This window comes from Carassius carassius, chromosome 19 (assembly GCF_963082965.1).
Source record: "Carassius carassius chromosome 19, fCarCar2.1, whole genome shotgun sequence".
NCBI lineage: Eukaryota > Metazoa > Chordata > Actinopteri > Cypriniformes > Cyprinidae > Carassius > Carassius carassius.
Genome location: NC_081773.1, coordinates 9,677,255 through 9,703,772, shown reverse-complemented (window position 1 = coordinate 9,703,772; position 26,518 = coordinate 9,677,255). Strand labels below are relative to the sequence as shown.

General features: G+C 38.0%; 1 protein-coding gene across 1 annotated transcript in view; it reads right to left on the bottom strand.

Moving 5' to 3' along the window:
* Positions 1 to 26,518, bottom strand: part of pard3bb (par-3 family cell polarity regulator beta b) — a 314,959-nt gene that overhangs the window by 117,814 nt on the left and 170,627 nt on the right. The window contains exon 17 of the mRNA XM_059499737.1: positions 3,026 to 3,235. Within this exon, the coding sequence (XP_059355720.1) occupies positions 3,026 to 3,235 (210 nt within the window). The remainder of the gene's footprint in view (positions 1 to 3,025; positions 3,236 to 26,518) is intronic.

Below are 26,518 nucleotides of genomic sequence, written 5' to 3'. Positions count from 1 at the left end.
AATTAATTGTAGAATAATCAATTAATAGTTTCCCGCATTTTATATTATTGTTTGACAAGGTTTTTTTTTTTTTTTGCTTAGCTGTGAATTGTAACAAGTCGTCGGATGGAAGATGCTCGTTTCATCACTTTCCTACTGATATGGAGACTCTGGGTTCCTAACATAAGGTAAACTCATATGATTATTCCATGTAAACACCACATTTTGCCACCTGGCACAGTCACAGTGAAAATGAAACTTTGATGATGCATAGTGCTTAAAGCTGCGTTGAATTGAAATGTTTATGACACATCAAGCTGTTAGAAAGCATATTAAGGATTGACGATTTTCAAGAAGCAATGATAAAATAACATTTTGTGCAGCCACTCTAACAAAACAACAGCTGAAATGTGGTTCTTTATTCATTCAAATAAGTTTAATCTTACCATATCCAAAAACGCTCTCACTCTGCTGTTATTTAATAGATTAAATGCACTAGAATTTTAATGAATAGAATGTGGAGACATGTTTTTAATCAACACATTAATAATAATCAAGGATTTATTGGCTTTTAATGCACCTTATTTCAAAAAGTACAGAAATATGTGCTTTTTATATGTCTTTTAGTTATGATTATTTCATTTATTCACTATACTATTTTTTGCCAATGTCTCAGTTCAGTTTAAGTTTGCCTCTAGTTTTGTATTTATCCCAGTTTATATGAAAAGGTTCATGTAGTGTGGATTAAAATTCATATACAGAGTAAAATCTTTTTACTGAAAATGTTAAAAATAAGTTTGAACATTTTGTCGTGGTACGTGGTAATTTTCAAGGCGAGCGTCCATGCTGCTGTAGTTCATTTTTAGCTTAAGTTTAGCTTTTAAGTTCTGGCGCTTTTATTTAGGCTTCAAAATTGATAAAGGTTTATAATTTTGATGGACAAGACATGTAAGCTTTATAAACTATGGCTGAACACAGAGCTTATTTTTTGCGAAAATCCAAAAGCCTAGGGAAGAACCCTATTGGCTTTTTGTTGAGGGAACCAGTGTGATGCTAACAGCCGATCAGCCTACAAAGGGAAATCATAGTTCCCCATCCTGAAGTTGTGTAGCAGCCAATCAGACTGCATCTGGCCATTTTCAGTCATCTCTTGATATTTTGTATGCAATATACATTGGAACTACTGTGGACTGCCAGTGGATGTGCTGACTGAAAGTATCATCATTGCGCCCTTGAGCAGGGCACTTAACCCCAGGTTACTCCAGGGGGATCTGTTCCTGTAATAAGCCAATGGTTCATGTCATTCAATAGTGACACTGTGTGAATGTCACATAAGAAAACTCCACCATTAATAAAGATTCTAATCTAAGCTGTTAAAATCAGCTCCAACATTATCATTTAGCGGTCCAAGGACAAAAAAAAATATGTAAGCGTTGACATACCCTAGTGAAAAATAAGTGTGCTTGATTGCACTGAATGTGCATTGAAGTTCATTTTAAATGCTAAAAAAGTGTGTGTGTGTGTGTGTGGGGAAACAAAATGCAACTGAATGCATGACTTTCATGATTTCTTAACACACTTAAGTGCAGTTTTGGCAAAAAAAAAAAAGGTCAAATGAAACATTTGATGTTTATTAAATACATATATAATATTCTCAATGCTTTAAAAAAAGTGCATTTAATTTATTGTGTTGACACTAAAGAACATGCAAAGTATTTTATTACAGTTTTAACTGTAGTAATATTTGATATTACATTAAACATTAATTTTAATTACAGATATTTAAATTACATTCATTTTAAAATAAATACAGCATGGTTTAATTAACCATAAATATTTGTCAGTACATTCAACAATACTCTTTAAGCATATTTAAAAGACAATATAAGCAATAATAAAATAACAGATAAAGTTGTACTTAAGTCCAACTTAAGTGGGTAAAAAAAAAACACTTAGCTTATTGAATGTAATAAACTATAATACTTTTTCATTTAATTTCAATTAATATGTGATTGAGTGTCTGAAAATACTACATTTAGTATTTTTTTTACCATATTTTCCTCAATAAGTTATCTTTTTATATGTATGCTGCTCTATCACAAGAGTATGCATGAATAGATTAATAAACAAATGTATTTACAGAATATGATCTTTCTCTCTCCCCTTACACACACACATACAGAGTCAGGCAAAATATCATGCCACAACAGGGACGTTAATGAAAAGTGAGAGGAACGCTGTGTGCCTAATTACTGTCCTCAGTAATTAGTAATAAGCTGCTGCTGTTTCCTTGACCAGAAGATCACGGTGTACACATGTAAATGTGTGTGTGGCATCTCCACATCGAGATAAACAGCAGATGTAAACAGCAGAATCACACGTCAATGAGCAAATGAGTAAATAACCTGATAATTTGTGTTAATGAGCTTGTTTTGAAGCTACGAACTCATCACTTGGTCATCCTAAATTGCACTATTGAACCACATCTTAGTTTAAAATTTCAGGAAAAAGCTTACAATAACGAGCTCTGTTTTTATCTTGATCTCCAAGAATAGGCAAGTTAGGTACGGCTTTGGGATGTGTGTGTGTGTGTGTGTGTGTGTGTGCGCATGAGACAGGATCTTAAGTCTTCAGCTGTGCTGTATCTGTTCGCACTGACCATAATGAACAACCCCTCTCCTCTCTCACACTCTCTCCTACTTTCACCACATGTCTGTAGTCTGTCGTCTCACGGAAGGGCCAATTAGGCTTGTGTGTGGGAAGAGGAAGCACATGACAAGGACAAAGCCAAACACTTTACTCTCAATTACTCTCCCTCAGCAGTCACTGACTTCACTCACACACATCCACAATCACTACAAATACAGACATAGGAGTCTATAGGAATCAAAGTGATATGTGGAATATAGCAACTACCAATTTCTTTAAGAGGGCCACAACCTACTTTTTTATAGTTATTTCTTTATATATTTTTTTCAATTACAGAAATTACACATTGCATCTTTACATCCTGTTATTGTGTTGCTGCTGCACTGTGGGTGCTCACCGTCATCCTCTTCTGGCGGGCCGTCGTATGATTTGTCGATTGCTGCCCGGAAGCTCTCGTTGCAGCCACGCCCTCTCACCATGTGTGGGCGGGGCCTGTGGAAGGGCAGCAGCTCGTTTCTCTTGGCCTCTGTCATGGCAGTCTGAAGACTCTCTAGAGAACTGGACTTCTTCAGGCCTAGCGTGGGTCCCAACTCCACCCCTCCACTCACTGAGAAAGGACAAAGAGGAAAAATAAAACCAGCAAAGGACACTTTATTTCAGTGCTTGCCAAAAATCTTTATCCACGCATTTTTGCAGTTCATTAAATAAATTAAACGTACTGTACTGACTCCATTTGAAGTTCGTTTTTAGACCATTTCAATCAATGTGATATTTTTGGTTTTTGTAAATTTAAAATTTAGAAATTTAGGATTTAAAGAGATAATTCACCCTAATGTTGGTCCAAACCTGTAAGACCTTTGTTTATCTTTGGAACACAAATTAAGATATTTTTGATGAAATCTGAGAGGTCTCTGAGCCTGCACAGACAGCCTGTTCCCAGACCCAGAATGTAATAGGTAAAACAGCCCATGTGACATCAGTGGCTCAAATTCAATTTTGCGAAGCTAAATTTTTCTGGGGAAATTCTAGGTCTGGGAATTTTGGGTCTGGGAACATGGCAGTTGTGTTGCTGTTTATACAGGGTCAGAGAGCTCTCTGATCTCATCAAAAATATCTTCATTTGTGTTCCGAAGATGAACTGAGGTCTTCCAGGTTTGAAATGTCATGAGCGCGAGTAATTAATGACAGAATTTTCATTTTGGGATGAACTATCCCTTTAAGTTTGAACATCTCTCATATATACAATAATTCAATTCAATTCAAGTTTATTTGTATAGCGCTTTTTACAATACAAATCGTTACAAAGGAACTTTACAGAAAATTATGTTTCTACAATATTTAGTAGTAGCTAGTAATTTGTGCACGTTTGACAGGATTTTAGAAAAAAAAATAAAAAATAATAATACAAGACGTAGTCAGCTAGACGATGAACTATCAATATTATTAATTAATAGTTATTATATGATGCAGTCACACATGTAGCAATAATTGTTAGTTCTGTTTGTTGATTCAATATACTTATACTAATAAGTTAATCAAAACTGTCAGCATTTGTGGCATAGTGTTATTGCCACATAAACAGAATAGTCGTTTCTGGAAGATTTAAATGTTCTTTCAGGATATACTCATAAACATTAAATTCAGCAGTAAAAATTATTTGATTTTTACAGTCGTTATAGGGTTTTCACATTTATGGCATTGGATATAATATTACACTGAAAATATAAGTATTTTATGTTTTGTTAAACCATTGAAAAAAATTTAAAGTTAATCAACATTTTGACACAAATGCTGTTGACTTTGGACCTGGAATATTTCTTGAAGTTGTACTCAAAGAATGTTTCCCATTCAAAATATAACTGTCATCATACGGTTTGCATGCTACATTGCTTTTTTGCACTTATTTGTAATTTGTGCAAAAACAAAGACATTAACCTAAACTTGAACTTTTAAATCTATGTTTTGCTGCCTAGCAATCACTGGTGTTAGGAAACTTAATTCTAGCATCAGCGCTTTATGAAAGACTCGCTCATTTGTTTCTGTGCTAATCAAAGATGGTGGGTCAATAGAGACCACTGGAGCATTTCCAAACGCATTCTGGGAAGAAGACAAAGCAAAACGTTAATAATGTTTGAAGTGCCAAAGGTGGATCTTTATAAGACTGAGCATGTATGTGAGTGTATGTTTGTGAGTGTGTGTGTGTGAAATTGTAAACACACTCTCTCCTCTAATGAAAATGACTTTTTAAACATGCGCCTCCACAGGGAATGATGGATGAGAACTCAATCCCGGGACTCGTTTCTCCATCAGTCGAAAGCACCATCTCTCTCTCTCTCTCTCTCTCTCATTTCCATCTCCGCATACCTCCATCCTCGCTTTGGTCGACCCCACCCTTCTCCAAACATCTCCTACAGCCACAATCATTAGCTAAACCACTGCAGCTTCCAGAATGCATTCATGAATCAGGAAATCATCATATCGACAGGTGGTGTGCCTCACTGGAATTCCAATCAGCCTGGCCTGCTGCCGGCACCAGCCCCTTTTTTTGCTTGGCTAATGGCCATTTAAATGAAAGTGGAAGTGGGATCAGTCGTTTAATCTGTGTGGCCTCCAAACTGCCAGAGAAGGCCAGACGAGATGAGCCCAACCCGGCCCAGCTGCTTTATGCTCTCAAGATTATGACACGAGAGAAATTTATGCACATGCAATTTGGGATGTGGTACAGAGAGAGAAAGAGACAGCGAGAGATGAGGAAGGGGGTGCTGAGGGACAGGGAGGGCGAACAGAGATGAGGACACAGCTGGATGAGAGGGTCTTCATATAGCATTACAACAGAGCCACACCTTGAAGTTCGACAAGAAATCAAAGTTCATGGAAGTTCAAAGGCTGCCAATGTGCATATGTATGTGACATGCTGATTCTGAGTAGGCAGATACAAAGAGCAAGAGCAATGTAAAAAAAATGAAATAAAATAAATAAAAAACTGTATTAAAAAATGGTATAAACGTCTTAATTATTTATGCACTACTTTTATGCGGACTGTAAATGTTTCAAATGCTTTTGAAAGAAGTATCTAATGCTCACCAAGGATGAATTTATTTGATCAAAAATAAAGTAAAAACACTAATATTGTTCAATTTTAATGTATTTTAAATTTTAATTTATTCCTGTGAAGGCAAAGCTGGATTTTCTGTAGCCATTACTCCAGCCTTCAGTGTCACATGATCCTTCAGAAATCATTCTATTCTGCTGATTTGGTATATTACATTGTAACTGTGTTAGTTAGTTAACATGCCATGGACTAGATCTTTTCTAGCTGAAGAATGGCACTTCAGAAATTACAATAAACTATCGCTTTCAGCCAACTGTCATAAGAGTCCATGATTGACGTTAACGTCAGCTCAGCACATTGTAAATCCTGATATAAGTGATATATTGTGAAACTCATTTGAGAAATGACAGTCTGCAGTGTTTCAGCATCACTACTCATGTTAACTTTTGAACTCACTAACATCGTGCTTCACAATGTGCTGACGCATTTTCTTTCTTCCAAAAGAATCTTTATGTTCTTCTGAAGAAAAAAAAAAAGTTATACAAATCTGGGATGGCATGAGCTTGAGTAAAACGATGAGATAATTTTCTTTTTTTTGGGTGGAGTACCCCTTTAAGTTTGAAAATGAGCACTAAATGCCAGGCCACAGCCCTGAAAACATCTGCAATTTGGGATTTAAGAATTAATTTAAAAAAGCAAGTTTAACTCATCAAGGGCTAATCATGAAATTTCACCACAAACGACCAAAGCAAACCACTCTTAAATTGGACTTTCAAGCACATGGTGGTGGTGGATCATAGAGAAATGTTCATTAACAGCAGTATAGAGCGTCAGTGAGTAGTAGAGGTCTGCTGCAGCTCAATTCAGGGCTGGATTTGTGTGAGAGAAGGTTTATAAATAGCAGACCACTGATGTACCAGTCAGCGTGACTGAAATGTTCTCTATACAAGCACAGTTCGTGTCACAAACGTAATTACTTCTGTCCCACGGCCAGCTGATGAAATTAAGCAGCTTTTGAGAGTCCTGCTCTCTGGAAGTCTCCAAAACACTTTTTGCTTGGAGATGAGAGTCTAAATGTGTGTCTCGGGATACTAGTATGCTTTAATCAGACCCACATACATACTGAAAAAGGGGAGGGGCTATTAACTGTAGTTGTGTATCAGTGTAACCTGATTAAAGCAGAAGGCAGATGTGAGTGTGGACTTTAATTCATCTCACAGGAAACAAAAATAGAGGCTAGAGCTTCATCCCAATTAACAATCAATTTAGTATCCTACTAGATCACAAATAATAGACTGTTATCAAATGTACAGTGCATGAATGTATATGATTTTTTAAGTTTAAATGCTGCTTCAAATATTTCTTAAAATACAAAAAAGAGGGATAGTTATAGAAAAAAACTAATACATTTTATAATACTATATATTATAAATATTTTTTAAAAAATCTCAATTTTATATACCAGTTGTTTAGAATCTTTAGAGGACACTTTCATTTTTTTTATTGAATTGATAGCCAGCATTTAAATATCATCTCACAGTTTTTAAATAAAATTAATTAATCAATAAAAAAAAAAAATAATAATAATAATATCATTGAATGCATATTAATTAAATCGTTATCTATGATTTTCTTTTCTTTTTCTGTCAGTGCATAAAAGTCAATGCAATTTAAGTGCCCAGTTAGCTAAGAATTATGGAGATTGACCCTTCCATCCATCATAAACGAATGAATGAATGGATGAATGAATGAATGAAGGAAGGAAGGAAGGAATGAACCATAGGTGGTGAGGCACTAAGACACTATATTTTTTAAATAAACACCTAAAAATATAGATTTTAGCATTTAGGTATTAGATTAAGACACAAATTATAATGTAGATTAATATAGTACCAGAGGACTGTCATACTACTGAACATTCTCAAAAGTACGTGGTATTGCTGGTAAGAGTACAGTAGAGATATTTTAGCAAACACCTTTTTCAAGACAACTAAATGCTATAAAAAATATGAATGTGATATTATTGTTGCATTTTAGGCTGTAGAATAAAACATGAAAATATCCTAAGCTTGTGTTAATCACATGTATCATTTCAGACATTTAACCAAAAGACACACTCAAAAAATATACTGACTATAGAAAGATGGAACCAGAAGTACAAAAACCCTAGCTTATTTTTTAAATTCTAAAACTAATTCTTACCACACTCTATCACCTAAACAGAAAATATCTGGCCTGAGGCATTGCCAAAATGACCGTCTAGTGAACTAACTTTATTTCAAATCACATTTAACAGACACTGTAAAAAGAGGGCCATTTGGGGACTGTCACACCAAAGATGGATCTCCTGTGGTGGAAGTTAGGAGAAGAGAAATGTGGAGCATATAATCGGAAAGGTCAGCTGTCTCAGTGTCACTTGTGTTCTCCTGTCACACTCAGAAACACTTACTCTCGGTTCATAAGTGCAGGGTTCAGGAAGCAGCTTTCTGCAAGTTACACTCCTACAAACCTCATGTCCCAGAGTCTGTCAATCAAACTCGATGGTGTATTCAGGCAGGAAGAGTGGATCGAGACACATACGCCAGTTACAGTTCAGACGCTCTGTGACATCCTACACACACAGTAAATCTGTTCTCCGCCGGCCCGTCTGGCATCCATCATCACAGCGCAGGTATTAAAAACCTGTAATCCTGTGCTGTTATGATATTTCGCAGCAGGAGATGTATGGCTTTGATAATTGCCTACGGCAGACTTTTAAAAGGCATCTCATAATTACGGTTCACCTTTATTGGGTTAGCCTGTGTAAGGGGGAGTAGCAAGGGTCGTCGGCTCTGGAGACTGATGGCTGTGGGTGGAGGGGTCTGTCACTTTTTGAGTGCAGGGTGATGGATGGTCACTTCCACTGGTAACCAGCACACACCATTAAAGCTCGCCCTCATACCAGCACGAGACAGAGAAACCCTCCCAGCCAGAGCTTTCATCTTATTTTGATGTAATAAAGACTGTATCGATCAATCAGAAACTCATTACGAGCCCCATCACTGTAGGCAGGGCTGGTTTTAAATGTGTGAGCGTGAGTGTCAGGCCCCACAGACCGTGACTGTGAGCTGAGCTGACTGAACGCGTCACGGACAGAAGTACAAGACGGGGAACACATATGACAGGACTCTAGATTAGTGCTTCTCAGCTAGGGGCCTGGGGCCCAAAAAGGGTCTTGGAAAACTTCCAAGAGGGCCACAAGATGACTTAAAGTTATTTAAAATAAGACTTTAAAATAGGCCAAAATACCTACAAATCAAGATATTTCTTGTTTTAATGATCAACAACGAAGGTCTTGAAAAAAATTAATATATAAGGTATATTTCAATTTACATGTATACTTTTGTAATGACTATACAGTTCCATTCAGTGTTTATTTTTATTTTTTAAAGAAACTACCTCTTATTCAGCAAGGACATTAATAACTAAAATATTCTAAATATATTTTAAATACTATACACCTTTTACACGCATCAAATATATAAATTGTAATTTCAAAATTTCAAATGCTATTTTTCTCTTTTCTTTTCATCAATAAGAATCCTGAAAAAAGTGTATAATGGAGGGTAAAAAAAAGATAAAATAGAAATGATAATAAGTAATGTTGCTTGTGCAGCAAATCAGCATATTACATTAACTCTAAAGGATCATGTGACTGTAGTAATGATTGCTGAAAATTTGCATCACAGGAATAAATTTAATATTAAAAAAGAAAATATTTTAAATATAAATTATATTTCATAATATTACTCTTTTTATTTTTGATCCAATAAATGCAGACTTGGTGATTTTGAGCAACTTTTTTGGAAAAAGATGTAAAAAAAAAAAATCTTACTGCCTCCAAATGTTTTAACAATAGCGTAGTTTTTTTTAAAACCTTATCTAGTTATAACAAACAAAAGTAGTCATGGAGCCTTTAAATATTTTAGACACAAGTTTACAACCACTGAAAATAACCACCAAAAATAACAATTAAAATTAGATGAACACTTCAGTGCAATGAATACAAAGTCTTAGCTTGCGACTATAAAGATGTGATTAATTCATGATTCACCACACAATCAGATTCAAACTGAAGTTTTGGTCTCTGACTAACAGTAACAAATTGTTGCTGCAAGCGCTTGGTCTATTTCTGATCTTTTCAGTCAAAGTCTGCTGCAAACATAACTGAACAATCATATGAACAGAAAACACTGCAGCACCTTTGCAATCAACTGAGATTTACAAAGATGAGCGAATAAAAGTTACACCAGAAGAGGTGACTTCATCATTTATTTGGATGTGTCTAAATGTATTCAACTATACCTAGGGAAATGCACTAGCACACACAGAAACAAACAGATGGCTTTCTACAGCGCAAATTAATCTATCAATTCCAATCAGTGAAATATGGCAGCTTTCAACTTGAATCAACAACAAACTCCCTCTCAATCATGTACAGAGATTAGTGTGCGGGAACACGCGAATGAGACAGAGAGAGAGAGAACAGTGTGGCATCAACAGACCAGAGCTGGGCAGTGACTTGTGTGTTTCCAAAGTCAAAATGACACAAGAGACGCATCAGACAATAAGCAGCACAGTCGTGCTCACCACAGCCAAACTTCACTTCTGTATGTATGTACTTTTGCCACATCTACTCAAGGCTGATGATTTGAGTATTTTCTGAAACTACTGTTTTAATGAAAATCTTAAACTCAGAATGAAATTAAAATCATGACCAACTTTTATTCAATATTGTGACATCCAATACATCCAAGTGAAAGCTTATTGAACCACACAAATTAGTGGGTGGAACTTGACTTTGTCTTTTGGGAATTGTTTGGATGCTAATCATTTCACACGAGTGACAGGGTGCTGGAAAGCAGGGATTGAAACTCATCCGGCCATTGGACAACCTTATAGTCTGTGCAGTGGAACATTTCACAAAACATAAAAATTTCCAATTTCGGGAATTTTGATTTCATGGTCATCCAACTTAAATGCAATGAGGGACAGAAGAGCATTGTGTGACCATGTATGAAACAAGCTGCTAACACACACAAACAGAGAAGATCTGCTCTAGAAGCATCTGACTGCTGAAGAGAAACAGAGAGATGTAAAAGCCTGATGTTTGTTAAAGAGGAGGTTCTGGAAAGCATCCCAGCTCCTGACTGAGTGATATATTTTAGAGAGGGAAACCACTCAATGAGAGCCAAAGAGAGAGAGAGATCTTTGTTTTAGACCGTAAGCATTTATCTGTCTCTCAATCAAGACACCTGCCTGTCTGTTTCTCCGTGTGTGTGTGAGAGCGAGAGAAATCTCCTGACTCACTCTTTGAACATTTAGAGTTGCTGGAGGTGAGGAGACACAAACACACACAGTTTGAAAGTGCCTGTTCAGCACACATGCCCTCAAAAAAACATTTAAATAATACAGTGCTTCTCAACGTTTTTTCCCCCCCTTCAAGAATCAGACACCTAGTCAGCTTAACCAAATTAGTTTACTGTACATATTTTAAGTCTTTAAAATCAATAATTAAAACTCATTATCTTTTTAATATCCAAGGTTTATATTGCATATTTTGTAAAAGACAGATTTAAAACTATTTTAATAATTTTAGAAACTTTAAATATGTACACAGACTTCGATAGGTTTTATATTCTGCTTCATAACATTTATTTAGGATTAATAAATATTTATTCATGTTCAGAACATTTTCATTAACTTTATGTTTGGATGTTTAAATATATCTTAAGATTTACAACATACAGTCGTGGCCAAAAGTTTTGAGAATTACATAAATATTAGTTTTCAAAAAGTTTGCTGCTAAACTGCTTTTAGATCTTCGTTTCAGTTGTTTCTGTGATGTACTGAAATATAATTACAAGCACTTCATATGTTTCAAAGGCTTTTATCGACAATTACATGACATTTATGCAAAGAGTCAGTATTTGCAGTGTTGGCCCTTCTTTTTCAGGACCTCTGCAATTCGGCTGGGCATGCTCTCAATCAACTTCTGGGCCAAATCCTGACTGATAGCAACCCATTCTTTCATAATCACTTCTTGGAGTTTGTCAGAATTAGTGGGTTTTTGTTTGTCCACCCGCTTCTTGAGGATTGACCACAAGTTCTCAATGGGATTAAGATCTGGGGAGTTTCAAGGCCATGGACCCAACATTTTAACATTCTGGTCCCCGAGCCACTTAGTTATCACTTTTGCCTTATGGCACGGTGCTCCATCGTGCTGGAAAATGCATTGTTCTTCACCAAACTGTTGTTGGATTGTTGGAAGAAGTTGCTGTTGGAGGGTGTTTTGGTACCATTCTTCATTCATGGCTGTGTTTTGGGGCAGAATTGTGAGTGAGCCCACTCCCTTGGATGAGAAGCAACCCCACACATGAATGGTGTCAGGATGCTTTACTGTTGGCATGACACAGGCCTGATGGTAGTGCTCACCTTTTCTTCTCCGGACAAGCCTTTTTCCAGATGCCCCAAACAATCGGAAAGGGGCTTCATCGGAGAATATGACTTTGCCCCAGTTCTCAGCAGTCTATTCACTATACTCTCTGCAGAAGATCAATCTGTCCTTGATGTTTTTTTTGGAGAGAAGTGGCTTCTTTGCTGCCCTTCTTGACACCAGGCCATCTTCCAAAAGTCTTCGCCTCACTGTGCGTGCAGATGCGCTCACACCTGCCTGCTGCCATTCCTGAGCAAGATCTGCACTGGTGGCACTCCGATCCCGCAGCTGAATCCTCTTTAGGAGACGATCCTGGCGCTTGCTGGACTTTCTTGGACGCCCTGAAGCCTTCTTTACGAGAATTGAACCTCTTTCCTTGAAGTTCTTGATGATCCTATAAATTGTTGATTTAGGTGCAATCTTAGTAGCCACAATATCCTTGCCTGTGAAGCCATTTTTATGCAACGCAATGATGGCTGCACGCGTTTCTTTGCAGGTCACCATGGTTAACAATGGAAGAACAATGATTTCAAGCATCACCCTCCTTTTAACATGTAAAGTCTGCCATTCTAACCCAATCAGCCTGACATAATGATCTCCAGCCTTGTGGTCGTCAACATTCTCACCTGAGTTAACAAGACGATTACTGAAATGATCTCAGCAGGTCCTTTAATGACAGCAATGAAATGCAGTGGAAAGGTTTTTTTGTGATTAAGTAAATTTTCATGGCAAAGAAGGACTATGCAATTCATCTGATCACTCTTCATAACATTCTGGAGTATATGCAAATTGCTATTATAAAAACTTAAGCAGCAACTTTTCCAATTTCCAATATTTATGTAATTCTCAAAACTTTTGGCCACGACTGTATATTCAGCCTGACTATAATGTGATTACAATGCTCAGGACCTTTACTATTATTATAACATAATTGCATTTTCTCATATACAGTCGTGGCCAAAAGTTTTGAGAATTACATAAATACCAGTTTTCAAAAAGTTTGCTGCTAAACTGCTTTTAGATCTTTGTTTCAGTTGTTTCTGTGATGTACTGAAATATAATTACAAGCACTTCATACGTTTCAAAGGCTTTTATCGACAATTACATCACATTTATGCAAAGAGTCAGTATTTGCAGTGTTGGCCCTTCTTTTTCAGGACCTCTGCAATTCGGCTGGGCATGCTCTCAATCAACTTCTGGGCCAAATCCTGACTGATAGCAACCCATTCTTTCATAATCACTTCTTGGAGTTAGTCAGAATTAGTGGGTTTTTGTTTGTCCACCCGCCTCTTGAGGATTGACCACAAGTTCTTTCTTTCAAGAGTTTCCAGGCCATGGACCCAAAATTTCAACATTCTGGTCCCCGAGCCACTTAGTTATCACTTTTGCCTTATGAAACAGTGCTCCATGGTGCTGGAAAATGCATTGTTCTTCACCAAACTGTTGTTGGATTGTTGGAAGAAGTTGCTGTTGGAGGGTGTTTTGGTACCATTCTTTATTCATAGCTGTGTTTTTGGGCAGAATTGTGAGTGAGCCCACTCCCTTGGATGAGAAGCAACCCCACACATGAATGGTGTCAGGATGCTTTACTGTTGGCATGACACAGGACTGATGGTAGCGCTCACCTTTTCTTCTCCAGACAAGCCTTTTTCCAGATGCCCCAAACAATCGGAAAGGGGCTTCATCGGAGAATATGACTTTGCCCCAGTCCTCAGCAGTCCATTCACTATACTTTCTGCAGAAGATCAATCTGTCCCTGATGTTTTTTTTGGAGAGAAGTGGCTTCTTTGCTGCCCTTCTTGACACCAGGCCATCTTCCAAAAGTCTTTGCCTCACTGTGCGTGAAGATGCGCTCACACCTGCCTGCTGCCATTCCTGAGCAAGCTCTGCACTGGTGGCACTGCGATCCCGCAGCTGAATCCTCTTTAGGAGACGATCCTGGCGCTTGCTGAACTTCTTTAGAATAATTGAACCTCTTTCCTTGAAGTTCTTGATGATCCTATAAATTGTTGATTTAGGTGCAATCTTAGTAGCCACAATATCCTTGCCTGTGAAGCCATTTTTATGCAACGCAATGATGGCTGCACGTGTTCTTTGCAGATCACCCTCCAAGCATCACCCTCCTTTTAACATGTCAAGTCTGCCATTCTTTTTTTTTTTTTTTTTTTTTTTATTATGCAAACAGACAATTACAATATTTACAGAAAACTAATTAAATGCAAAACACAAATTCAGAGACCAAAAAAACATACATATCAGTACGATTTGTGTGTGTGTGTGTGTGTATGTGTGTGTGTGTGTTAGTGTAACTGGGTGAGGGAGTGGAAAGTCTGCCATTCTAACCCAATCAGCCTGACATAATGATCTCCAGCCTTGTGCTCGTCAACATTCTCACCTGAGTTAACAAGACGATTACTGAAATGATCTCAGCAGGTCCTTTAATGACAGCAATGAAATGCAGTGGAAAGGTTTTTTTGGGATTAAGTTAATTTTCATGGCAAAGAAGGACTATGCAATTCATCTGATCACTCTTCATAACATTCTGGAGTATATGCAAATTGCTATTATAAAAACTTAAGCAGCAACTTTTCCAATTTCCAATATTTATGTAATTCTCAAAACTTTTGGCCACGACTGTATATTAAGCATGTATTTGCTATTCACCAACCTTACTGGCAAAACCTGTTTAAGTCATGGCCAACTGGAGAACTACTGTTCTTATACACTTAGCAAAAAACAAATCCAGTCACACAGCAGCACAGACAACGTCTGAAATGTTGACATGTCCTCCATCTGAATACAAATGATGACACACTTGTGCGCACAGCCTGCATCAAGCTTTCATTCTTGCCAATTTAATTCCACTAAATTTCCTGGTCTGTTTCTGTTTATGTTCTTGGCATAACGGTTCAAACCTCTGACAGATATCCAGTGTTTTTCCTGTATGGATCTGCAAAGAAAAACAAAAGCAAGGAAACGCATCTGCGAGCTCCCAGCTCGGGTTTTGTCAGCGATTTTGACTTTGCTAAGAGATTAATGAGTGAATAAAACAAGCTGTTTAATGGTAAAAGATTTACAACAAACCTTTAAAACGCAGCTAGACACTGATAGCTGCATAAATACTGCCCAATCACGGTTAAGAGAAACAATTCATCCAATCATGTTTCTCCTCTCAGTGTAGTTTTCCCACAGTTACAGACGAACCGATCAAGTTGCAACCAGTATTTACTTTGTATGTCACTGAATGTATCATATTTATCGAACTTGAATCAACACTGCCTTCTAAAAATTGGAGGTCTGGCACGACATCCTGTGCTATTTAAGTATGACAGAAGTTTCTGGGTACAGTATGTGGCTCATTAGCAGAAAGGGAAAGCACATTCAGTCAGCGAGATCTCTGAGATGTTGTTTCAATTTTTTATTGTCTGTCTGACACACTCAGGCCTGTTTGACACTAGTGGCATTTTACACATCTGAAGATGATCAGATTACAAGGCAAAACAGGGACATACTAGCGTTCAAACTGATATTAGAGGCAAAAAACGATAGCTTAGTTTGTAGAGAGGAGAATCATATTTTCACTGGTTTCTGACTGGTGCAGTGTGTGACCTTCCATGTCTCAGCAAGGGTCTGGATGAGTGGGGAGTTTGAGTGGTTTAGCCCTAAGCTTTTTAGACAGAGATGGATGAGGAGTCAAACTCACAGGCGCAAATATTCTGTTTAGTGTTGCCTTGAGCAGGTGCTGGATATTACTTTGATACACACCGCTGTGCAATAAAAACTCCTGGTCTCAGGCCTGATCTTGAGCGGAGAAGAACATTTACACTTTTTCATTTCTGAGAGAGAGGGACTAATTTATATTTTATTTTTTAATGAACCATATTTCTTCTAGAAATTTACTGAACATTTACTGTTTCTACCCATAATGCCAGGTTTGAAGTTGACAACAAATACTGTTGGTTGTTTTGTAATCTAACAAAAGCTTTGAACATTCACAATCAGAAACAATGAGATTTGATAGACAATATATGCTATATTAATGAATTAGATTAAAACTTGTTTTCTGATTGTCCAGTCAGACCAGTAGTTTTATTTTTGTCTGGCAAAGCATTCACTGGCCCCAAGAGATATTTGGGGGGAAATAAATAAATAATCATTAAAAAATCTTGAAAATGTTTTCAGTACAAAATCTTGTTTGTAAAAAAAGTATGCATCTAGTTGGAAATTACACAGGTATAATATAACTCCATAACACACTTTGTTGTCACAGATTTTGCAAAGCATAAAAATGGATGCACAAGATCTGTTAACTAGGGCTGTAGCTATCGAATATTTTAGTAATCGAGTATTCTACCAAAAATTCCATCGATTAATAGAGTAATCGGATAAAATGTGTTTTTGGTTAATTAAAGTGCAATATTAATTATGCAAGAGAAAATAAGACTCCTGGGTCTCTTCAAAAATGAATAACTAAGTTTCCTTTTTTAGAAAAAAAAAAATATTTTTACTTTTTAAAAATGCATAGAATGCAATGCATACATCAAAAATAAACATTTAATTATTACCCATTGTTTCTCTGTTTGTACTTGTACTGTGAACAATGACAATAAAGTTGACAGATGAATTAAGTGCTTTTAAGTGCCATTCAGTTGGGGTTTTAAATAAAGTAAAGAAATGTTGTGTGATTAAACCTTAAAAAAAATAATGTTAGATTTTTTTTTTAATAGGAGGCTATGTACATTCTGCTGAACAATAGTCTTTAACCGGACTTTTATTTTGACGGGTTGACGTACATTTACAGTTCTGTGTATGTGATGTGACGCTAGTTTTACTCAAATTAAACGGTCAAATGCTCATGAAGTGACTGTCAGAGCAGTTCTGGAGATGTTGTTCATGTCCTTATTTAGTGAGACAGCAGACTCTGAAATTACCGCGAGCATCACGCACGCTTCCGTGTGTGTGATAAAGGAAGACGCGCTTCTGCTCCATTCATTGACAGAGACACCCAGAACATGCAGGATTCATATTTAAATAGACTGTTCCAGCTTAATATTTACAGATATTAGTCCATATCGTGATTTGATGTAAGTGCAATGACCTATTTTTGATTAATTCATTCAAAATTTGGCAAATGTCCGTGCCATTCCGCGTTAAACTGTAAAAATCAGTTTTTATGACTGGATTCCGCGATTCCCTCCGCGTTTTCTGCATCGCGGAAATCATAGGGCCCTAGTTGTGGTATGCCAGCTCTATCTTGCAATGGACACACGCCACGACGTTCTCTTTACGTTTGCCCGCACCCTCAAATCAAAACACTGCTGACTCCTTGCAGTATGCGACTTCGGACGCAGCGCTTGTGACTCCTTCTGCTTTCTGGGTGACGTAAACGCGTTGTGTCACATTAAAAAAATCATTGCGAAAGAACCTGACGTGAGATTTAAAATAAATTAAAAGAGGCTTCGAGGCAGAGGAATTTGCCTCAATCATTTTTTGTAATCAAGTTACTCGAGGAATCGTTTCAGCCCTACTTTTAACAAACACTTTCATCACAGCACTGGCCCAAAAGGACAAATGAGAGTTCTGCCAACTGGCCTGAAACTCTTTCACACTAACTCCGGGCCAGCATGCCATATTTAACAGAGAGCCCTGCACAAATCAATCATATTGCTTCAGAAGTCTTAGAATAGCCTAACTAGTGTGTATTATAATCCTATGGTGCTTTTTAGACATCCATGCTTACTACAGTTTTGTAAAAAAGCAGTGTGATCACTGACACAAGGGAAAGTACATTTTTGGATGAACTATTCCTTTAAGATAAAACATGCACTCTCCAGGCCAGCTCTAGTAATCCTTCTCATATGATTTATTTCATACTGAATAACAACAATTTCCTAAATTTGCGAAAGCATAAACTTGTTTTTCATCACAACTGCTTCAGATGGCATACCTCTCACAAAGTTTGTGTGAGACGCTTCGTGACTTGGCTTAATTTTCCCGGCATATTAAGAATCATAAGAGAACACAATATCTAACATTCAAATTTTCCAAACAAAGTGTTCCCTGGCTTTGGCAACGGAAGGTTTTTCCATGACTTGAGAAGGAAAGTTGGAGTGTTTGTTCTGGACCAAAGGCTGCTGTGATATTGGGGTGTGGAGGGACCTGTGGTCTCTGTATTCATCCAAAGCAGAAGGAGAATAGGTTTCCCAGGGTGCTTTGCTCTTACGTTATGCTCTCCCAGCACTGCTGGTAAAAGACCTCATCTCCCTGAAACACACACACACACACAGTCGCATGTAGAGTATGATAATAGAAAGCAAGACTCTGCTATGGTGCTCAAGAGCTGAGGCTTTAAAGAGAAAGAAATCTTATGCTCCTTCTCTCCACTCTTTCATCTGCACTTCACTGCAATTAAGGAGGAAGCAGAAGGAGGAACGAAGTGGCCACTCAGAGGAAGTGGATTCGACTACCCTCATACACTCGGATGCAGACAGAGAGAGATGGGGAGAGAAACAGCGTTTGAGGGAGAAAAAGAGAGCTGGTGTCTGGGGAACTGTCTAAAAACCTGCCTGTCTGGGCTTATCTCTGATGATATGGCTTCGAATGTGAAAATTTACTGATTCGGGAATCTATTCATAAGGCATATACTCCAAATGGCATACAAAAGTAGTTGTACTCACAAAATCACACAAGAGATGCGACTCTCGATTGAGTCCAATAAGAATAAACATGAACAATTTGCTAAGCTAACAGTCAGATTCACTAATAAACATCAAAAGACAGACATATACCATACAAAGCATCTGTGAGAACATTAGGAAAATTTCAAAAGCAAAAAGGTCCAAAAGCACTAAGGCTGCATGATAAATCGCATACGATATTCAATGCGCATCTTGTCAGTAAAGCAGTAAACCTCCATCACCTGTGTGGTTTCACATGGAGCAGCTATGTTCACTAACAGGCTGCGCAAAATGCAATCATATTTTATGCATGTTTTGCGCAGATTGTCAGTGAACAATGGCTCTGTGTAGTAAATGCTGCTCGATGTGAAAGTTACGCTTATTCACACAGAAGTTACTTTCAAACCAAGCAGCTTATTATTGCTTTTTACAATTTGTTAGACCAACTTGAACCCAATCCAAAAACTGCATGGTGGAAATGTTTATCCCTTAGATGCAAACATATGTTGCTCCCTACCTTTTGAAACAGACTTTGGGGTGGATATACACTTTAAACTCCTATCTAGTAAATATATACACAGACCAAACACACAAAAAAGATAGACAAATTCAGCAGAAGGTCATTCTGCAGCAACACACTTAGGATTCACTGCAAGGTATCGGGTTCAGGTTTGGTTATTGTTGGGTGTGGCAAATCAGGACCACCATTATGGATACAGGATCATATTGGCGACCATCCTATATGTTATTAAGCACAGGGAATCACAACTTGTGAAGAGAAAACGCTCTCCTTATTGTGTTGGACTGTGTCTCGCATCTGGTGGCTGGATGCAGATTATTGCCTTTAGTTTCTTGGCCAGAGAGAGTTATGAGAGCTCTCGGAGCCGGAGGTGTAACACAATTTTGATGGGAATTGGATTCCGAGGCTAGGAATCACGTGTGGTTGTGACCATGGCTGCCAAGAAAGGCTGGGACACAGAAAGAGGGAGGAATATGAGGAGTGATGGAGAGACAGAGAGAGCACAACGTGAGAGAAAGAAGGAAGGAGAACGGGAACCCAGCGCCAAGAAGGTTTTAGGGAGATTAAAAGCCCAGAGCTAGGGGCTCTTAAGACCATCCTGCTAATTAAATATGTCAAAGCTCATAAAGACACATTGGGGCCTTTTCCCAGAGCCAAGCTTCACCAAACCCACCTAGTCAGCAAAGCCTTCACATCTTGTCAATAAACATTTGTCTGGGCATCAGTAAAACATTCACAAAAAGGATTGGTTTATTAAACGTATTACCAATCCCCTTTTTACTACAGTCTCTTTACAGAAAAAAAATTGCACATGCCAAAAGACAGTCAATATTCAACGCCTCACACCACAAGACAAAAGCACAGACACACACACACAGATGGCAAAGAACCCAAACAACCCCATAAATAACAAAATCTGAAAAGGCCACTGTGGTCCATGGTGACATGTTCAATAGGCATGTAAGCCCTTTTGCTGTATTCAGTTCAACATGGAAAGTCTGAATTTACAACATACTACTTGGAAAAGTGTAACAAAATATTATTTGATTTCAGACGTCCTATGTGGAAGCTCAGGCCAAAATCTGATTTGATGATAAAGACGCGCTGTATCATACATATACTCTATTGAAGTAATTTTGATAGGTGACATAGAATGCATTGATGCAATATTTTAAATTGTTGTCTGATATCTACATATAAGGTATGTGGCTTATGTAAGGGCAAAAATTATCCAGAAATGGTTTTACATGTCCATTTACAACCCTAGGACTTGTCCCTAGAATGAAATGGTATATTATTACCTTATTTGGAAGGGTCATGAATGATAGTTTTGATCTCTGCTCTGATTGGCTGTTTCACAGTGTGGCTCATTTCAGTAGCTCACACAGCAATAGGATTAGGCATCCAACCTTATATGTTAGAGACTGTATCAGACGGAGATACAAATTTGAGATATTTTGCAAGAATGATTGGTGTACGTGGTATGAACATGATCGCTGCGAGACGCTGGTGGAGTGAACAAGGTTTGATAGAGAGTTGTGAGTGAGGTTGATGGTGTGGACGCAGCCTCTGCGTTGCCAGATCTGGCTGTTATAAACGTTTTTGGACTTGTCTTTTCCACTTTTTTTGACACTTTAGAAAGTTAATAAAGTAGGATGTTGCAGTTTAGGTTCAGATATATCTTTATCTTACCTTAATTGCAAAAGATCTTAAACAATTTCTGTTTATTTTAATTTATTCATCATTTTTTGTTTGTTTTAATAGCAATATCTGGCAACACTGAATCGACGATTTGGCTTTGGTCTAGAACATGGGCTGGTATACGTTATGCAAAGTTGGAGGCAAAAACATTAATGATCCCGACTGTAACATCAGAGTCGGTGTAATGTTGGGATTCACCTCTTTTTCAGTGGCCTTTTGCATGCACAAGATTTACATAAGGAGAAGGAAATAATGGTGTTTGAGGATCACGATATGTCATTTCCATGGACAGAACACTTGTTATTTAACTATGCCAAGGTAAATACAGTTTCAGCGCTGTTTTTGGTTCTGTGCATCAAAAATGAAGTGCAAGATTAAGAATACGGTAGTTGTTAATATAAAAAAAAAAGTGTCATTTTCTTCTCTCTATTTAACATTAACTTTGAATAGTGAAAGAAGTCAAAATGCGGATGGTGAAAGGAATTGGCATTAGTGTGAGCCCAGCTCACTGAAACGCCAGCAACCAGTCAGCAGAGGATTCTAACAGTCTTTCTAGAATGGCTACTTTTGCAAATAAAACAATGATTTGTCCAAAATGAATGATTAATTATTAATCAAGGATCTATTATGCATATGATCTGGTGGTCATAAGGCATATGCCTGAGAATACAGGACAAACTGTGTTCCACATTGCCGTCAACTGTTTGATTACCAACATTCTTTAAAGGGATGGTTCACTTTCAAATAAAATTTTGATATGTTTTAGCTTACCTCAAGGGCATCCAAGATGTAGGTGTCTTTGTTTCCGCAGTAGTTTCCATTTTGATATTTTTAGGTCAAACCGTTCTTGTCTGTGACTCATATAATGAAGGTCTATGGTCACCACATCAAAGAGCATGCACAGAGGAGTCCAAATTAAACAATTTCCCATCGTAAGCACACATTGATGACCTAAGACACGAAACGAGCGATTGTGTAAGAAAACGAAAAGTATTTATATCGTTTTTACCTCTTTTACACAACCACGTCCAACTGATCTGAGGGCGCGCGTGCTTCCTGTTGTGTGACGTGTGCGCCGGCTCTGGCTTAGTCTGCGCAAGCGCGGGAAGCGCCAGAAGTTATCTCTTGCGTGTGTACGTCACTCATTGTTTACACTTACTGTCTATGGTTTACACAAAGATTTCGGAAGTGTTACCTATCACTGTGAAGATCTAAACATATTTAGACGTACAGGAAATTGGAATGGAAGACGATGTCAATATATCAACAGACAACGTATAATGTTTTTCACAACCATATTTATTTGAACCAGAATACACAGATCAAGTACTCAGGAGCGATGGAGGAAGCATCCGCTGCAGCAGCACATCTTCAAGCCTCAGAGAGACAGCGATCTCTTCAAAATTGGCGGTGTTTTAGTAGCAAGTGTTGTGAGATGCCAACAGAAGTGGAGTGCATATGTTGTCATGAATGGAACATAGCACTGCCACAACGACAAGACAATGACAAGGACATTTTTGCATCACACACCTGGCTGACTGAAGATCCTGAGTTTTCTCGCTGTTGAGACGCAGCGTTTTGCACGTTGTGTTTTGTTTGCCATGTATAAACTGGAGGCGACGTCCAATGCCAGAGGGACCCATTGGCACACTGTCAATTGAGTGAGTAATGTGTTGTGTTTATTATAATCGCAACGATTATAGGGTGCATTTTAAACAAATTAATTAATTACAATTACTGCATTATATTTCAGACAGTGCAGATTGGTGGCGTATCATGTGGTAAACAGTAAACGAGAGTGACGTTCATGCACGAGAGATCACTTTTCGGCACTTTCAGCGCTTGCGCAAACTAAGCCCCAGAGCGCGCGCAAACGTCACAACAGGAAGCACGCGCGCCCTCAGATCAATTGGACGTGGTTGTGTACAAGAGGTGAAAACGATATAAATACTGTTCGTTTTCTTACACAAACCGCTCGTTTCGTGTCTTAGGTCATCAATGTGTACTTATGATGGGGAATTGTTTAATTTGGACTCCTCTGTGCATGCTCTTTGAGGTGGTGACCATAGATCTCCATTATATGAGTCACAGACAAGAACGGTTTGACCTAAAAATATCAAAATGGAAACTACTGCGGAAACAAAGACTCCTACACCTTTGATGTCCTTGAGGTAAGCTAAAACATACCAAAATTTTATTTAAAAGTGAACTATCCCTTTAAAATATATGTGTTCAACTGAAAAAAGAAACCCATCTAGGTTTGGAACAATGTGAGGGTGAGTAATTCTATTAATTATATAGAATAATTCTATATATTATATAAAATATATTCACATTCAAGCATATAAAAATACTTAAATGACTTTATTACTTAATTTACTCTTAAAGTTAAAATAATATTCACTATTGTTACTTTGAAATGCATTTCATCTCCAAATTATGCTTGTTTACAACTGTTGTTCCAAACTATTTGCTGTAGCTCTCTTGTCTAAGCAGAGTTTTTCCAAAGACTAACCAGCATACTAGAAGTCCCTCTATTAAAATAAGTTATTTTCTTCAGTTCTTCAATTAATTTCTCAATGAGTCATTTTCTCAATTCAGAATTGATCATTCAAACAGTACACTGTTTTCTTTGGCAGATTTCAAAAGGAATTAAAACTGTAAACAATGAAATCAGTGCAAAAACCCAGACTCCCAGTAAATGACCATCTCCATGGATAACTGCACACCTGCAAAACAAATGCTAGCTCTTCTGCTTTGTGTCATCTTGCACACTTCAGACGATGAAACGTTTAATGGTCGGAAACTGGCGATATCAGGTAGGAATGTCCCACATCCGACTTTGAATGGAACACAGCTTATATCTCCTCAACAGGTCAGAGGTCACATGTGTTCTCTGTGGGAGTCCCATATGAGAGCGATGCTCTCCAAAAGAATAGAATGAATGAGGAATGAGAGTGAGAAAGTAAGATGAGAGCGGAAAGACCCCTGGCCCAATATCATCTCACTCATTTCACTGTAACTGAACTGAGGGTCAAACTATGGAGGAAGAGTGGGAGGGTGTAGAGAGGAGCACTGAGGGATGAAGGGAGTAGGCATTGGGACATAGTGAGCATCTGGCAAAAACATGTTCCAACGTCTCATGGGCCACACACATGTTTGGTCCACTTTCTGGGCTGCCCTTACAAATTAAACTGTTTCAAAACAAAACACAGGATCTTTTCACTGGATCTTTTCAACCATCTTTCACTGGTTTGCATTAGGTTTCACCAAGTCAGTGAGACCTCCTGGACAAAGACTGTAATGGATTTTAATGGAATGGAAGGAAGGAGAGGATGTGTTTGTAATGGAAGGAGAGGCTGTGTTTGTGGTGTTTTACCATCATACACACCAAGCTTCAGGCAGTACACATGGTTGAGTGAAAGAATCAGGATATTACGTATGAAACCCTTTGGTCTCCTATGCACATCACTCTCTCAGCTTTCCAGACCCACATGGCCTGTATGCTCTCTACAGGGGTCTAGAGGGGGCCCTCAGGGGCCAATCCATCAGACACAAGCACAACGGAACAAGTCTATCAGCAGGGCACTGGAGTAAGACCAGACACAGCTGTGGGCATGAGTGTGTGAGTCCGCACTGATCCAAAGCAAGCGAGAGTGCATTCATTACCTGACTTCTGACAAAGTATACATGCTGCTTTCATCTACCATGGAGGGAGACAAATGCATTCTGGGATTAAGTAAGGCCCCCTCACCCGGGTTACATTTTAATCGCTAGTGCTAATTAGGGTTGGGAACTGAGATCTTGTTCTATTTATGACTGGAACAAAGTGATTTACATTTATGACAATGATACTGTTAAATTTCTGATAAAAAAAAAAAAACTGAAATGTCTGAAAAAATAAAACAAAACAAAACAAAACAAAATTAAAAGAAACAAAATGAAAAGAAACAAAGCAAAATAAAATAAAAAAAACTATAAAAAAATAAATTAAATAAACAATTAGGCAAAAAACTATATAAAACAAGCAAAACAAAAATATCCCCAAATAAAATTAAATCTCTAATTCTACTGCCGGAGTACACCAAAGAGACAAGGGTGTAATCTCTGTATGTGTGTTGGGGGGTTATGCATACGTGTACATGCGTATGGGTAGCATATGCTCTTTCTGCACACCTGGAGGGAGTGAAGATTGCCTACATCAGGAGAAAAAAAGCACTGCACTCTCTGTTTTCCACACACTTGTAAACAAAGTAAAACCACACAACCACAGGGCATGCTATTCATTTCAAGTATTACCACAGGGCAGAAAGGCAGAGAGAAAGCGTCTGTTCTGTCCTGTTGCTTATAACTTTTGCTCTCAAGTTCTAACCACAATCCCCATTTAAAGCCAATACAGATATCTGTGCAGTCAATCTAGCATCAGCTCTGTAAGCACTACCGCTGCATGCGGCCAGCTATAGTGCTAACATAAAACTCCACACATTCAGAACCAACATTACATGAGAAATAAATTAAAAATGAACCTCCAACACCCTAAAAATCCACCCAAATCACTAAAGGAGGGAGAGAAAATACATGCTGGCTTAGGAGAGCCTCTATGGTTTACATTAGCCGAATAGTTTCTGTTCCAATCCTACTACCCCAGAAATGACTTGTGTACACGTCCAAATACAGGGGCAGGAAATTGGCAGATATCTACAGTAATTATTGAGAGCTGGGCTATAGGGGTTTGGGCCCTGTGACAAATATGATATGATGTTAAACTGAGGCAAGCGATAGTGGCAGAGGCACGGGTAATCCAAAGAAAAAGGATTTGAAGAGAGAGAGAGGCAAACGCTGGCGAGCAAGCAGCGGCCTAGCACACAGTAATAGGTTTTCATTACATTGCAATCTCTTTTAAATAATCCTATTCATTTTTCATGAGGTCAATTTTTCCCAGCAGACGAGAGATAGAAGGCCAAATACGTTTCTCAGTGGGCTGTGATCCGTCATGTGATGATAGATTGCACAAGCTTAAAAAAAAAAAGCTAGCTTAAAAACTGCTTATGCAGATATACAAACAAACAGACATAAAGACAAACACAAACTTCATATGCTAGATGCGCTCAGAGATTTGGATGCATTGAGCGAAAGGAAAGGATTTACAAGAAGAACAAAAGCAAATCAATCAGAAAGGGGTGGAGGGATAATTATTTAATAATTGTCTGTTTCAAATGTGTGAAAGCTTATTGACTCAGCAGCAAATATAAGTTAAAGATGTTGGGTGTGTTAGCTGGCACTAGCAATTCTGGGTTTGAAACAATGTGCTATTGTGTGGAAAAACTGGCTTATCCTTTGTCCTGTTTTAGCCAATCAACTTACAGAAACCAATGTCGCGTCCCACATAACTTGAGTTTTCACCCAAACTCAATTTATGAGTTAAATGTTTCTGTCTCTCAGAGACAAATAAGCTTAACTGGCAT